The sequence below is a fragment of the Zingiber officinale genome, chromosome 4A (assembly GCF_018446385.1).
Source record: "Zingiber officinale cultivar Zhangliang chromosome 4A, Zo_v1.1, whole genome shotgun sequence".
NCBI classification, from domain to species: domain Eukaryota; kingdom Viridiplantae; phylum Streptophyta; class Magnoliopsida; order Zingiberales; family Zingiberaceae; genus Zingiber; species Zingiber officinale.
In genome coordinates this window covers 113532758-113549723 of record NC_055992.1, presented here as the reverse complement: position 1 = coordinate 113549723, position 16966 = coordinate 113532758, and the positions used below count along the sequence as shown (strand labels likewise).

The window sequence follows — 16966 nt, the reverse complement described above, 5'->3', positions numbered from 1 at the left end:
GTAACCATGCCTTCGAGGTTTCTCAAATAGTCCTACCCATTGAGCTTAATACTAAACCTTGGTCTAACGAGTTAGGATCCATTTAAGGGTAGCTTCGGTTAGTTCCACTCTGCCAAATGCACCAGGTCGAAGCCATATCTTCCTAGACATGCGATGCCCAAGTTTTCCCAACGTACTATCATCCAAAAACTTCATCAGTACTGTTCTTCAAGTTAACATTTTAACCCTTTTTAATCTATCCTTATTTACCCATCCGGGTAATCTACTCTTGTTTACCCATTTCGGGTAGATTAAGTTTGGTTACCCGGTCGGGTAAATAGATTTCGGAGTTGCCAGCTATTCTGGACCCTCCTTCTATTTGAGTTTTAAATTTATTTTGAATTTTTAAGTTTTAGGTTTATTTTGAATTTTGAATTTTGAGTTTTAGATTAATTTCAAATTTTTAGATTTGAGTTTTAGATTAATTGCGATTTTTAAATTTGAGTTTTAGATTAATTTTGAATTTTTAAATTTGAGTTTTAGATTAATTTCGATTTTTTTAAAAAAATTTTGAATTTTAGATTAATTTCGAGTTTGAATTAATTTCGAATTTTGAATTAATTTTGAATTTTTTAAATTTGAGTTTTAGATTAATTTTGAACTTTTAAATTTGAGTTTTAGATTAATTTTGAATTTTTAAATTTGAGTTTTAGATTAATTTCAAATTTTTAAATTTGAGTTTTAGAATTTGAGTTTTTAGATTAATTTTGAATTTTTAAATTTGAGTTTTAGATTAATTTCGAATTTTTTAAATTTGAGTTTTAGATTAATTTCAAATTTTTTAATTTTGAGCTTTTAGATTAATTTCAAATTTTTTAATTTTGAGTTTTTAGATTAATTTCGAATTTTTTTAAAGATTAATTTTGAATTTTTTATTTTGAGTTTTAGATTAATTTCGAATTTTTTAAATTTGAGTTTTTAGATTAATTTCGAATTTTTATTGTTTTAGCTCCCCCTGGATCATAGCCTCGATAAGGTTTATTGAGGTAATGTATTTGATCCTTAGGAACCCAATAATGTCCAAGTCCAACTTGATTGATCAGGTTGGACTTGGCAACCCATGCTTGGACCATTTTTCTATTTGGTTTATTTATTAAGGATAGGTAAGATTTATATTTCTTTTTATATCCTAGTCCAGTTCGATTGTAGATTGCCCTTTGAGTTCCAAGAATTAAGTCAAGATTCTTGGATCCCAAGGAAAATCGCTCTAGAGTTGTTTTCAAATCCTTGACTTGACTTTTCAGATTGGAATTCTCTTCCTCAAGTTTTTGAACTTGAGTTGAGGTTCCAGTCTGAACTTGATCAGTTAAGGATTCGTTGTTAGGCGTTTCTGTAAGGAGTGTTACCTCCTTTAGAAGCGCTTTAATTCGAATCTTAGACTTAGCTACTTTATGCATTAAATAATTAATTAAACTATATAACCGACTTTTACTTACGGATCGGCCCTTCGAAAACGGATGCGGATCCGTGGCTTCTCTCGGACTCGGCTTCCGATTCGTCCTCACTTCCGGATCCGTTGGTGTAGTCCCTGGCTGTCAAGGCGAGAAAGTTCGTCTGTTCCAGTTCTTCGTCGTCGGATTCCTCGGAAGAAGACTCGTCCCATGTTGCCTTCAAAGCCTTCTTTCTTTTGGGTTTCTTTGAATCCTTCTGGTTCGGGCAATTTGCCTTGATGTGACCCTTCTGATTGCACCCATAGCAGGTCACTTCGAATTTAACCTTCGAGCTTGGTTGGGCTTCTTTAGACTGAATGACCTTTTTGAGATCCTTTTTCTTGAAGCCCTTCTTTTTGCAGAGCTTCTTTACTAAGTTGACTATTTCGGTTGTAAGTTCATCGTCATCTTCTGAATCTGATTCTTCTTCTGACTCAGGTTCGGTTCTCCGCTTGTTTTTTGACTCACGCGATCTCCCTGTTCCTGCAACCAAAGCCAACCCTTTCTCGGTCGGGCGTGCATTAGTCTGTTCATGAAGTTCGAGTTCTGCAAAGAGTTCATCTAATTTAATGGTAGATAAGTCCTTGGAGACCTTGTAGGCATCTACCATGGATGCCCACAAGGTGTTCCTTGGAAATGCGTTTAGAGAATACCTTATGATGTCCCGGTTGTCGACCTTCTGTCCAATTGCATGAAGCCCATTTAGCATATCTTGAATCCGGGCATGGAGTTGGGCAGCTGTTTCACCTTCCTGCAATTTGATGTTAAATAATTTATTAAAAATTAGGTCTCTTTTACTTACTTTGGTGTCGGATGTCCCTTCGTGAAGTTCAATTAGTTTCTCCCACAACTCTTTGGCACTGTTGAAGGGGCCGATGCGGTTGAGTTCTTCTTTTGAAAGGCCACACTGGAGGGTGCAGGTTGCCTTGGCATTAGCTTCCACTTTCTTGATCGAAGATGCATCCCAGTCCTCGTACGGTAGTGGTTTGCCGGCGCTGTCAGATGGTCGTTCGAATCCGGTTTTGACAATCATCCAGACTTCAAAGTGAGTATGGAGATATGCCTCCATCCGACTTTTCCAGTACCCGAAGTCGTCTCCGGTGAATAGCGGAGGGCGGGCAGTACTATAGCCTTCTTGAAGGGCCATTTCAGTTTTACCTAAAGCGAAAAAACAACCACAAAAAAATGTCCCAGGACTTGGTCCTGGCTTAGTAGTGTGGTAAGAACACTACACGAAAAAAGCCTAACAACAACGATTTTTCACCGTTGTCGTAGCCCCTTTCGAACTGTTGTTAAAGGCCGTGTTGTTAAAAGGGGTGCCCAAAGACAACAGTTTTTAACCGTTGTCTTTGAAGGCAAAGACAACAGTTTTACAACGGTGAAAAACCGTTGTCTTTTCCTTCAAAGACAACAATTTTTCACCGTTGTCTTTGAGCGTCTACCTTTAATAACAGGGTCTTCAACAACAGTTTTAAACTATCTACGACAATGGTGAAAAACCGTTGTCTTTTTTAGATAAAAAATAAAAAAAATTAATACACAATTTTCCAATATTATAAATCATTCAAAATACTAAATTTCAAAATAAAATTTAATATACAATTTTCTAACTTTCAAAAATAATATCTATAACATTCTGAAGAAATTTCATAAGCAACCAACAAAATTTCATAAGCTACCAACAAAATAATAACATTATTTAAACAAAGGTAGAACAATATAACACGAGATTTTCTAATATATTTTGACTGTTGAACTTTTGCTCCTAATCTGTTTCAAGGACCGCAGTGCTGCTACGGTGCTCTTCATGTATAAGCTCTGCATATATTTAATCTCCTCCAACTCCGGAACCCTCCCACCTGATTGTGCCAGCTTTGGCACTCCATTTTGTCCGTCGCATTCTGCTGAAATTAACAAGTTGTTGCTGGGGAAGACGTGGTCGAGCATAGCCACACACTCCTTCACGAGTTTGTATAGGAGATCAGTTGTAAAGAATGGCTGCTGCAGCACCTTTTCGATGAAGGGCTGCCTGATAAGTGCTCCTGTTCTCTTGTCATACTTCTTCAGTATTTTCACTTGACCTGAATTCATCCCAACAAGAATAATAAACCATCTAAATGAGTGCACAAATTAAAAAAAAAAAGAACCAGAAGAAAGGACAGAACAGTGAATCAATAACACTCAGATAATTGTAAACTATAATTAGGCTCTGATCATGACTATGCTAACATGAGTTTCCTTGTTAACAAATTGAGAAATAATGGTTTGGAGAAATTAACAAACAAGACATGTAATATCTAAAACAAATGGGAGAGTTTGATACCTAAATAAAATCAACCTTGTTCAGTCAATGTAAAATCAGTTAAACTGCATTGGTAGTAGGCAAATAACATAAAATTTTCTGTTGTGGAAGTTATAATGAGAGTGGATTGATTGTTTCACCAATGACAAGAGAAATATTACTGTGTGATTTGAAGAAGAAATCCAAACATCTATTCTACTGAATGCTAATTTATCATAACCTAGCAAAACAAATTTACCAAGCTTCTCCAACGCCCTTCTTAATCAATCTGATCAATTAGTAAACTTGATTGTAGAATAAAACCCATAAATTGCCTCTGAAGCGAAAGTGCTAAGTTTATACTGGACTGAATGTAATTCATACACCATATGGATTGTTTGCAATGAAAATTACAAGCTCCAAAAAAAAAACAAAGGTTTGGAATATAAAGGGATATCAATCCATCACAACTTAGATTGTTTGGAGGATCCACAGAAGTGTATTAATTTACATGTTAGAATACTGAAAATAAGCTACAGTGAAATCTTTAATGTGTACCATGGACTACATAAGAATAGATCAAGAAAAAGTTGAATTCTTACGGAAACCTACCCGTGTAGTTAATTACGTGATCTTCTCCTTAGCCTTTACTTTCCTTTGAACATTCTTCCTTGATAGTGATCTTCAAAATTATATTAATTGTCAAGATGCATGCTATAAAACTGTTCAAACAATCACTTAGATAAAGCACAAACAATCACTTTGTTTGTGCTTCAAGATCCTACAAAGATTGAATTGCACATGGCAAAGATGTCGTCAGCCTGCAAACTTCTCTCTTAAATCAATTTCCAAACATGAAATACTAGTAGCGATATTGAACTATTTTTCTAGTTGTCAGTCTTTCTTGCAAAGGATGTAGTTTAATTTTCATTGACAGATAACATGTTGCATAAATACTTGACTAGCTGTAATATGAGTATGAAGTACTCGGGGATTAACTGTTGGAGTTATCTTTCAAATGTCGAATTAATGGAGAAGGACCTAACCTATCATAGTTTTCAAATAAAACATCTCAATAACCTGGGAAATGATGGGATAAAATGATTATCACGACAATTTATATTAAACAAAAAGAGATTCATACTTACATTGCAGGATAAGCCTATGAGTTTTTGATTGCCTTTTGTTTCCTTGACATTCTCTTTCATATCAGGACAATCTTCATTTTTTGGGTTCAAGGTACTTGAATCCATCTTCTGGACCTCCTCTTTTGTGTATATAAAAATCTGACGGACCATAGCACAAAATTCCCTGCAGAAAATTATACAACACCAGTTGTCAACATATCCACTTTATACATAGAAAATGGAAGATATATATACATAAGAGAAGAACATTAGGAATGTAGAAGCATGCTTACTGCCAAGGGTCATCTCCAACAAGCATCATATCATCCTCATTATCAGTAAATACAATCATCCAATTTTTATCAGTAAAACCGGTGGACAGTAGCTCACTCTGCTGGTTGCTGCACTCTTCGACACAAATGGGGACGATGAACGAATCCTCCAGCGAGAACCCCTCTACTGGAACCTGATCGGAAATGGAGATGAATCCGTTTGCTGCCTTCTTCTTGCTGCCGCCTGAACCCCAGAAGGCAGGAGTGAAGAAAGAACGTCCGGAGGTGAAGGTTCTTGCCGGAGAACCCCTCCGGCCGGATTTGTTGCTGCCGCTCGCCGCTGGAATCTGAGAAGAAGAAAAGAGTGGACTGTATTGGCTGGCCGGCCGGCGGCAGTGAAAGCAAAGGAGAAGCCGCCGGCTGGAGAGAAGAAAGAAGAAGGAGGCGCGGTGTGGGGAGTTGTCGCCGCTGCCTTAGCTTGGCGCGAGGAAGAGAATCGCGCGAGAAGAGGGATTCCAGGGTTCTGTTCCGTGTGTGAGGAAGAAAAGGGAAGGTGGGTTTTCTTAATGGGTTCGGGTTTTGGGTTAAGGGGAGGAATCCGAATCCAATAACCTAGGATTAAAAGTGGGCTTTTGGATTTTGGATATTGGGTTGAGAAGTTGAGATTTCGGGTTAATGGGATCCGGATCCATTAAGAGGATGAAATTGGACTTTTGAAATTGGGTTTGAAGAATGGACTTTTGGATTGAATTTGAATTGGAACTCCACTTCTTGAATGAACCCTTGGATGCCTTAAGCTCTAGATCAACGGTCCAGATCGCTTTAAATCATGATGAAAGGCTGGATCACTTAGATCTGAATGAAGGGGCAGGATTTCACTGAATCTTGATCAACGGTCCACATTAATTTAACTTGATCTTTCTCATTTGACCTCCAAATCAAGCCAAATTTGATCCGGTTCAACCCTAATCCATGGCTCTTCGAATTACCTACAAAACCACATCAAAATATGCAATTAAATTCCACAATTTATAGAAAATTTATAATTAAGTCCAAAATGAATTCCTACTCACAAAATATAATATAAACACCAAATTAAGCTTATGAGAAGGTAAAAATACTAAGTCTAAGAGCCAAAATAACTAATAAAAATGCTCATTATCAGTGACCTAGCCTCACGCGAACAAAAAAACTCTTTGTTCGTGAGTTTTTTTTCGTGAAGTTAAAAAAAAAACTTTTATTTTTTTGGGATTCAACGACATTCAATAGACAACAGTTTAATAAAACTGTTGTATATTATCATGTAAGCAACGCTAAAAGACAACAGTTTTTTAAAACCGTTGTCTTTGATATACATTAGACAATAATTTTTTTTAAAATCGTTGTCTTTGACATACATTAGACAACAGTTTTTTAAAAACCGTTGTCATTAAAAAAATTATGGTGAACAACAACGGTTTTCAATAAAATCGTTGTTAAATGGCAAAAAGACAACAGTTTCTCGAAAAACTGTTGTCTATTAGGTGTGGTTAAATCTAAAATTTCTTGTAGTGGAAAAAAATGGACCACGAACTCGGGTGGTGTTGCACCAATTCCGAGAAAAACCGATTTGAGCGAAAAAGAATTAGAATATAGCTATGAGGCTAAATTTTAATCGACTCCGAAAAAAAATTAAATACCACGAAAAAATATTCTGAATGGTAGTTGCACCGATTCAAAATGACCCCGCTCTGATACCAATTGATGGATCGAAAGCGTTAGAGGGGGGGTGAATAGCGCTCGTGGCTATTTCGTTTTTCGAAATTCGTAAATCGTACGTGAAACTAATAGATTAATGAGCAGTGGAATAAAAACAGTCAAACACAGAGACACAGGGAATTACTTCGTTCGGAGCCTAAGGTGACTCCTACTCGAAGGCCCGGGATCCTTGATCACTTCCGGTGGGCAACAACTATAATATCGTGAATAAGTACAAGGAAATAAGTACAACTAGAATTGAAATAATACCGACAACAAAATAATAACTGAAGCTTTAGGTCGTCAGCGACTGTAACAGCACTTTAGAGTCGTTTCTTGAGCAGCACACAGCAGAAGGAAAGCTTGTTGAATCGTTGTCCTTGAAGCTGCACCTCAACCCTCTTTTTATATGACATTCAGGGCGCCTGGATCCTTTTCGGGCGCCTGGAGTGTGACGTGGCCAACCAACCAGGATGCTCCACGTGGCGAAGTCGCGGCAGGGATAAAGTTTGGTCCCGGGCGCCCGGACCACCTTTTTCCAGCAGGTTCCTCACCTGCAAAACAAGGTTAGTCCGAGCAAAATCCCCTGCAAGACAGTGTTAGAATCTGATAAAACATAGTAAGGAATAACTGACAGTCTTCGGACTGTCCGAGTCTGACTTCGGATTTCCAACCGGAAACCCTAGGTCGACCCGACGCCTACTGTTCCCTCTACGGGGAACGCGTCCTCACCTACTCCCCTCAGGAGAGATTACCTGATGCCAGTCCGATCCTCCAGACCGACTGGACTTTCCGCCTAGGGTTACCACCCCCTAGGACCTAGGGTTACCTCCCCCTAGGGTTTTTCTTCACCTAGGGTTACCACCCCCTAGGACCTAAGGTTGCCGCCCCTTAGGGTTTTCCTCCACCTAGGGTTACCGCCCCCTAGGACCTAAGGTTGCCGCCCCTTAGGGTTTTCCCTCACCTAGGGTTACCGCCCCCTAGGACCTAAGGTTACCACCCCTTAGGATTTTCCCTTTGCCTAACCGCAGCTAGGACTTTCCTGAAACACTTATTCAAACATGTTAGATCACACACTAACTTAACTTTGAATCCTTTGGCATTATCAAAACTAAGGTTCGATCGTCGGATGCTTCCCGCACCAACAGCTAGCTTGTGGATCAAGCTAAGGCCAGCCAAGCCTTGGTTCATGGGTGGTCGGCCCTAGCTTGAACCCAAGCTTAGGTGGTCGGTCCCCATTAAATTAAAAAGAATTTTAATTTTAAAATTTTCTTATGTGAAAGATATAATTTATTGGAGAGATTAAAAATTAAAATATCTCTTTTAAAAGGATCTACAAAAGATTAAAGAAAGAGATTAGATCTCTTTCCTTATTTGTAGATTGGAAAGATATTTTTTTCTCTTTATAAATTATTCACATGTTGAAAAATTAAAATTATCAAAATTTCTTTTTATCCACCATGAAGGGATAAATTTTATTTTAAAATTTTTCCAGAAGCAAATAAGGAAAGTTTAATTTTTTAGAAAATTTTTTCTTATTTGTTTGATCCTTGTTGTGGCCGGCCATAAGATGGTTAAGAGGGAAGTTTAATTAAATTTTCCTAAATAACCATTGACAAAAAGAATTAGGGAAAATTTTATTGTAAATAAGTTTCCTTAATTACCAAGGCCAAGGATTATAAAAGAGGGGGTTAAGGTGCCTTCAAGGTACACAACCTCTATTCCTTTTCTCCCTCTATTCTTTGGTTTTGGTGGCTGGCTCTCTTTCTCTTCTCTCCTCTTGTTGGCCGAAATCTATCATCTTGGTGGAGCTCTTGTTTGTGGCTGGATCAAGGAAGGAGAGAAAGCAAGCTTCATCTCTAGCATACCTTGGAGCATTGGTGGTGGCCGAAATTCTTCATCCTTGGAGGAGTTTATTGTGGCCGAAATCTAGAAGAAAGAAGGAAGGTGGAAAGGTGGTTCTCATCTCGGAAGATCGTTGCCCACACAACGTCCGAGGTTAGAAGAGGAATATGGTAGAAGATCAAGAGGTCTTTGTCTTCAAAAGAAAGGTATAACTAGTAATGTTTTTCCGCATCATGCTAGTTTTATTTCTTTGTAAAAATATCAAATACAAGAGGCTTGTGATTCTAGTATTTCGAAATAGTTTTCGAATTTGTGTTTTTTTGTTTTTCTTTTCCTTGTGATTTGATTGTTCTTTTCGGTTGACCTAAAGTTATTTAAGGAAATTAAATATTAACTTTCCTTAAAAGGCTTTGTCTAGGCGGTGGTGGTTGTTCCCATATCCAAGAAGGTCATGTGCCTCGCCATGCAGTCCTGGAAGCTAATTTTGGAAACCAATATTTAATAAAATTAATAACCTAGGTGATTTGGATCGAACGTGTTAAGTTCCGCAGGAGATCCAAGTCTAAACCTAAAAGAATAAATAGATTAAACTTTGGATCAAACGTGTTAAATTCCGCAGGCGATCCAAGTTTAATTTAAAAGAACACATGGTAGCTAGGAAAAGGTTCAGACCTTTGTACAAAATTTTTGTACAGTGGAACCATTAGGTTTTCCGAGTAGCATCCAACAATTGGTATCAGAGCTAGGGTTTTGCCTCTGTGTATTTGGTATTAATTTAATTATGCACATGTCATACATAATTTAGGCAGGTTAATAGTAGGATGAGCTAACTTTGTGGATGCAGGATCCAACTATTATGACTTTTAGTTATTATGTGTGTGATTGGACCCTTGGACATGTCAAGGGCATTTATATGTGTGTGCATGATTGTACTATAAAATACAGCAGGAGCTGTATTTAGTTTTATTAGGATTTTATTTTTGATCTAGTTACATGTACATTCCTTCGAGGAATATAGGATCGAAAAAATGTAAAATTCTATTTATGTCGCGGATCGAATCTTGCAAGGCGTGGAACTTTTTGAGGACCAGAGGCGCAGCGGAACAAGGAGTAAGATGGATACGACAGCTAGACCCAGTGGCGGTGGCCAAATATAACAGCAGCTTGGGATGACAACACACGGAGGACAACCATAGATAAAAGCCATAATAGTTAAAAATTAGATTTTCTATTTATTGCTTTTATATTGTGCTGTGTGTGCATGTTAGTAGGCTAGCATAGTTAAAAATTCCTCGTTTATAAATAACTAAGTGAGAGAGGGATTTTAAATAAATTCCACGGTCTCCATCACTGGTTTGTAAGTGATGCAAACAAGCTTGCGCGTTGGCTCTGAGTGCCTTCCTCCATATCGGATGAGCTTGTTTGTGGATCACTAGAACAAACTTCCATTTTAGATGACTATAGGAAGTTAATTAAGAGCGTGTGATCTTCCCCATCGGAAGGGGCACAATCTTATTAATGGACTTAGTGTCAAGTAATGGGATATACTTAGGCACATCTAATAGTATCCTCCCCATCGGAGTCACTGCTATTATTCGTGTGACCAAAGGATACCAACTATTAATTTTATTTGTCAAAAAGTAAGGTTGACAAGATAATAAAATTAATGGGTGAAACCCTCCTTTTTACAAATGTTGAATTTGTATACGTCCACACTATCGTGACATACAAAATTCACGGTGTTTTGAGGTGTTGGTTAATTTAAAATAGTATTGTTTGAGGAATCAATATTATTCTAAATTTAGAGTTCTGACCAAAAGTTATTTGTGATTCTTAGGATGACTTTCAACTCACTAGCCATCATACTACAACAGAATAGACTTACTGGTCCTAATTACATAGATTGGAAAAAGAACCTGGACATTGTTCTTACTGCTGAAAGCTATAAGTTTGTACTGACTGAGCCTTGCCCTGATGCACCCACTGGTGAATCTACCCAAGAGGAGATTGAATATCATAAGAAATGGGTAAAGGCAGATGAGATGGCGCGGTGTTACATTTTGGCTTCAATGTCAAATGTATTGCAACATCAACATCAAGATTTACCAACAACTTATGATATTATGAACAATCTCAAGGAACTCTTTGGTCATCAGGATCGGGCTTTTAGACAAGAAGCCATGAGAAAGATAATGACAGCCACCATGCAAGAGGGTACTCCTGTGAGGGATCATATCCTAAAAATGATGGCTTATCTGAACGAAATACAGATCCTTGGAGGAGAAATTGATGGAGAAACCCAGATCCATATGATCCTCCAAACACTACCTAGAAGTTTTGAGCAATTCCGCCTGAATTACAATATGAACAGAAGGGTATATTCATTGGCGGAACTACTGACAGAACTTCAGGCAGCAGAAGGTTTGTTTCGTCACAATTCTCATATTCACTATGCTGAAAATGGTTCTACTTCTAAATCGAAAGGAAAGAAGAAGAAGAAACAAGTTGGTTCAGCAAAGAAAGTGAATAAATCTCAGAGTACAGGACCTAAAGCTGGAATGAAGAAGCCGAAGGGCAAGTGCTACATCTGCAAGCAATCAGGGCATTGGAAGGCGGACTGTCCTCGTAGGAATCAGAACAACAAAGGTATATCTCATGCTCTAGTTGTTGAAACATGTTTAGCGATGTTATCTACCAGCACCTGGTGTGTAGATACGGGAGCCACTGATCATGTCTGTAATTCTTTGCAGGGGTTCCAGGAAACCCGACGACTATGTGAAGGAGAAATAACAGTCTACATGGGCAATGCTACTAAGGTGGCGGCTGTTGCAGTGGGAGACGTCTACTTATCTTTTAATAGGAATAGAAATTTGGTTTTAAGAAATTGTCTTTATGTACCCAGTTTTAGAAAGAATTTAATTTCAGTTTCTAAACTATTTTTGGATGGATATTCAGTTTCTTTTAGTAATGATGTAGTTATTAAGAGAAATAAAGTGATTATATGTTCTGGTGCATTAGTTGGCAATTTGTATACTTTAAATCCAATTTCTTCCACAAAGCAAAACATGAAAATTTATAACTCATCTTCTAACTCAAATAAGAGAAAAGAACCTTCGAAAATGAACCAAGCATATCTTTGGCATCTAAGGCTTGGTCATATTAACTTAAGTAGGATTCAAAGGCTTATAGCCGATGGACTTTTGGGTTCATTAGAGTTGGAAAATTTTCCAACTTGTGAATCTTGCTTGGAAGGTAAAATGACCAAAAGGCCTTTTAAGGCCAAGGGGTATAGAGCCAAAGAAGTGTTAGAATTGGTTCATTCTGATTTGTGTGGTCCTATGTCTGTCCAGGCAAGAGGTGATTTTGAATATTTTGTCTCTTTTATATATGATTATTCAAGATACGGATACATTTACCTAATGCACCGCAAGTCCGAGTGTTTTGATAAGTTCAAATAGTACAAGACTGATGTGGAGAAACGACTAGGTAAAAGTATCAAGACACTACGGTCTGATCGTGGTGGCGAATACCTCTTAGGAGAGTTTAGGAATTACTTATCAGAAGCCAGGATTTAATCCCAACTGTCCGCACCTGGTACACCCCAACAGAATGGTGTGGCAGAACGAAGGAATAGGACTCTTATGGAAATGGTTAGATCGATGATGAGTTATTCAGAATTACCAAATTCGTTCTGAGGATACGCTCTGGAAACGGTAGTGTACATTCTGAACTTAGTACCTTCTAAATCAGTTTCTTCTACTCCCACAGAATTATGAAATGGGCGAAAGCCCAGTCTATGACATATTCGGATTTGGGGTAGTCCAGCACATATGCTGAAACCAGATGCTGATAAGTTAGAATCTCGTACAGAAGTTCGCGTGTTTGTGGGGTATCCCAGAGGAATGAAAGGTGGTTTATTTTATAGTCCTAAAGACCAGAAGGTCATTGTTAGCACCAATGTCCAGTTTTTAGAAGAAGACTATATAATGGATCACAAGCCCAATAGCAAAGTTGTTTTAGAAGAACTTAGAGAGGGCACGTCTACCTTAGTACCAACAGTACAAGATGAAGTACCACAAGAGACTGCAACACATGTCACACATGATACACAACCACAGACAGTGCCTCGTCGTAGTGGGAGGGTTGTAAGGCAGCCTGATAGATTCATGTTTTTGGGAGAGTCTTCGGACTTGATCTCGGGTAAACATGAACCTGATCCCCGAACATATGACGAAGCACTCCAAGATATAGATGCAGCATCTTGGCAAAAGGCAATGAATTCTGAAATAGAGTCTATGTACTCTAATAAGGTCTGGGAGCTCGTAGAACCACCTGATGGTGTAAAAGCCGTTGGATACAAGTGGATCTACAAAAGGAAAAGAGGGACAGACGGGAAGGTAGAAACCTTCAAAGCTAGGCTTGTTGTGAAAGGGTACACTCAGAAAGAGGGAATCGATTATGAGGAGACCTTTTCACCGGTAGCCATGCTTAAGTCTATCTGAATACTCTTATCCATTGCTGCTCATATGGATTATGAAATTTGGCAAATGGATGTCAAGATAGCTTTCCTTAATGGAAGTCTTGAAGAGAACATCCATATGAAGCAACCAGAAGAGTTCATTGAAAAAGGCAAACAACATCTAGTGTGCAAGCTCAATCGGTCCATTTATGTACTGAAGCAAGCTTCAAGGTCTTGGAACATCCGGTTTAATGAAGTAATCCAATCATATGGATTTATTTAGTGTCCGGATGAGTCTTGTGTATACAAGAAGTGTAACAGAAACGTGGTGGTATTTCTTGTACTATACGTAGATGATATTTTGTTAATTGGCAACAATGTCAAGGTATTATCGGATGTAAGGGTATGGTTGTCCAAACAATTTGATATGAAGGACTTAGGAGATTGTGCACACATTCTTGGGATCAAAGTTATAAGGGATCGCAAGAAAAGAATGTTGTGTCTGTCCCAAGCTTCATATATAGATACAATCCTTGCTCGTTTTAGCATGCAGGATTCCAAGAAAGGTTTCTTACCTTTTAGGCATGGAGTAGCTCTATCTAAAGAGATGTCTCCGAAGACATCAAAGGAGATAGAGGACATGAAAGAAGTTCCTTATGCTTCGGTTGTAGGAAGCCTAATGTATGCAATGCTATGTACGAGACCTGATATCTGTTTTGTCGTGGGCATGGTTAGCAGATATCAAAGTAACCCTGGACAAGGACATTGGACTGCGGTAAAGCATATATTAAAGTACCTGAGAAGGACTAGAGATTATATGCTAGTTTACCAAGCAGATGATTTGCTCCCTGTGGGTTACACGGATTCAGATTTCCAATCAGATAGGGACAACAGTAAGTCTACATCAGGCTATATGTTTACTTTAGGAGGTGGAGCCATTGCATGGAGGAGTGTTAAGCAGAAATACGTTTCGGACTCAACCATGGAAGCTGAGTATGTAGCAGCCTCTGAGGCAGCTAAAGAAGCAGTATGGCTCAGGAACTTTCTAATGGACTTAGATGTGATTCCTGGTTTGCCCAAAATCATCACAATTTATTGTGATAATAGCGGTGCAGTTGCACACTCGAAGGAACCACGAGCCCATAAGGCAAGTAAACATATAGAGCGCAAGTACCACCTGATACGGCCTGAGTCCGATCAGATCCTGACTCCCGCGTGGCTTCGGTAAGAAACTTCTTGGGCCTTTTATTTGAGTCTAATGATATCCGATGTATGTATGTAGTCAAATCATAAGTGGGAGATTGTTAGAGTGTATACTGAAAGCCTAAGGTTTTGTAAACATTTATTTTGAATAAAGAATCACATTTGGTCAAATTGTCTACATTTAGTTGTAGTTGTTCAATTAATTTATATTGTAGATAACATAGTATGTGGTGCCACATACAGAAGATGATGTTATCAGTACCTTATAAATTATAAACAGTAGCTCACGACCAAAATGGAAAGGAACAAACCATTGGAAGGTCGTAGTGTAATTAAGAATTAGTTTATCTTAACTATATAATTACACTAGTACACTTAGAGTGTATTGAGTAGGACCATTAGAGGTCGTTTCTTTTATACTGACTTTATAAAGGAACAAAGACCTCAGTTATTATGGAAGTGTGTGCTCTTAATCCTAATATAATAACAAGCACATATATTTGATATTTATTTCTTTAATTTATCAATGGGTGAGATTTAGTTCGATAAATCAATAAGCCTGATAAGTTGGGAAATGATATCACTTATAGTGTGTGTTGTTGATTATAGAAGGAAACTGTGTCCTAGAGATCTAGGTTGATAGTGTCCCCAAGATGAGCTCATAAGGATTGTCATGTTAAACCCTGCAGGTGGACTTAGTCCAACATGACGATAAGGTTGAGTGGTACTATTCTTGGATTAAGATATTAATTAAATGAGTTGTCAGTAACTCACTTAATTAGTGGGCATTCGACATCTTAAACACAGGGAGACTAACACACTCATAATAAGAAGGAACCCAAAAATGTAATTTGGGATTGGTGCGGTAGTTCAATAATAGTTCTCTAGTGGAATGAATTATTATTGATTAAATTAAGTTGTGTGTTCGGGGTGAACACGGGATGCTTAATTTTATCGGGAGACCAAAACCAATTCCTCCTCTCGGTCCCTATCGTAGCCTCTTATTTATAGAGTACTATACCCACCTATACCCACCTTCATACCCATGATGTAGGGGTCGGCCAAGCTAGCTTGTGGATCAAGCTAGGGCCGGCCAAGCCTTGGTTCATGGGTGGTCGACCCTATCTTGAACCCAAGCTTAGGTGGCCGGACCCCATTAAATTAAAAATAATTTTAATTTTAAAATTTTCTTATGTGAAAGATATAATTTATTGGAGAGATTAAAAATTAAAATATCTCTTTTAAAAGGATCTACAAAAGATTAAAGAAAGAGATTAGATCTCTTTCCTTATTTGTAGATTGGAAAGATATTTTATTTTTTCTCTTTATAAATTATTCACATGTTGAAAAATTAAAATTATTGAATTTTCTTTTTATCCACCATGAAGGGATAAATTTTATTTTAAAATTTTTCCGGAATCAAATAAGGAAAGTTTAATTTTTTAGAAAAATTTTTCTTATTTGTTTGATCCTTGTTGTGGCCGGCCATAAGATGGTTAAGAGGGAAGTTTAATTAAATTTTCCTAAATAACCATTGACAAAAAGAATTAGGGAAAATTTTATTGTAAATAAGTTTCCTTAATTACCAAGGCCAAGAATTATAAAAGAGGGGGTTAAGGTGCCTTCAAGGTACACAACCTCTATTCTTTTTCTCCCTCTATTCTTTGGTTTTGGTGGCCGACCCTATTTCTCTTCTCTCCTCTTGTTGGCCGAAATCTATCATCTTGGTGGAGCTCTTGTTTGTGGCCGGATCAAGGAAGGAGAAGAAGGAGAGAAAGCAAGCTTCATCTCTAGCATCCCTTGGAGCATTGGTGGTGGCCGAAATTCTTCATCCTTGGAGGAGTTTATTGTGGCCGAAATCTAGAAGAAAGAATGAAGGTTGAAAGGTGGTTCTCATCTCGGAAGATTGTTGCCCACACAACGTCCGAGGTTAGAAGAGGAATACGGTAGAAGATCAAGAGGTCTTTGTCTTTAAAAGAAAGGTATAACTAGTAATGTTTTTCCGCATCATGCTAGTTTTATTTCTTTGTAAAAATATCAAATACAAGAGGCTTGCGATTCTAGTATTTCGAAATAGTTTTCGAATTTGTGTTCTTTTGTTTTTCTTTTCCTTGTGATTTGATTGTTCTTTTCGGTTGACCTAAAGTTATTTAAGGAAATTAAATATTAACTTTCCTTAAAAGGCTTTGTCTAGGCGGTGGTTGTTGTTCCCATATCCAAGAAGGCCATGTGCCTCGCCATGCAGTCCTGGAAGCTAATTTTGGAAACTAATATTTAATGAAATTAATAACCTAGGTGATTTGGATCGAACGTGTTAAGTTCCGCAGGAGATCCAAGTCTAAACCTAAAAGAACAAATAGATTAAACTTTGGATCAAACGTGTTAAGTTCCGCAGGCGATCCAAGTTTAATTTAAAAGAACACATGGTAGCTAGGAAAAGGTTCAGACCTTTGTACAAAATTTTTGTACAGTGGAACCATTAGGTTTTCCGAGTAGCATCCAACAAGGTTATCCCTAGAAGTATTTTTGCAACACCAAACGTGACCAAGACTTCTAAGAAGTCTAAGAAAGTC

General features: G+C 37.8%; 1 protein-coding gene and 1 long non-coding RNA gene across 2 annotated transcripts; both read right to left on the bottom strand.

The window, feature by feature from the left end:
* Positions 1–3203: 3203 nt before the first annotated feature.
* LOC121972644 (SPX domain-containing protein 1-like) lies at positions 3204–3560 on the bottom strand. The gene has a single exon (XM_042524294.1). It carries the CDS (start codon positions 3558–3560, stop codon positions 3204–3206), a length of 357 nt encoding a protein of 118 aa, XP_042380228.1.
* Positions 3561–4947: 1387 nt separating this feature from the next.
* On the bottom strand, positions 4948–5245 carry LOC121973570. The gene is made up of 2 exons (XR_006109666.1): positions 5171–5245; positions 4948–5061 (listed from the first exon to the last, which is right to left on the bottom strand). It is a non-coding gene; the product is annotated as an uncharacterized LOC121973570 (long non-coding RNA).
* Positions 5246–16966: the final 11721 nt, after the last annotated feature.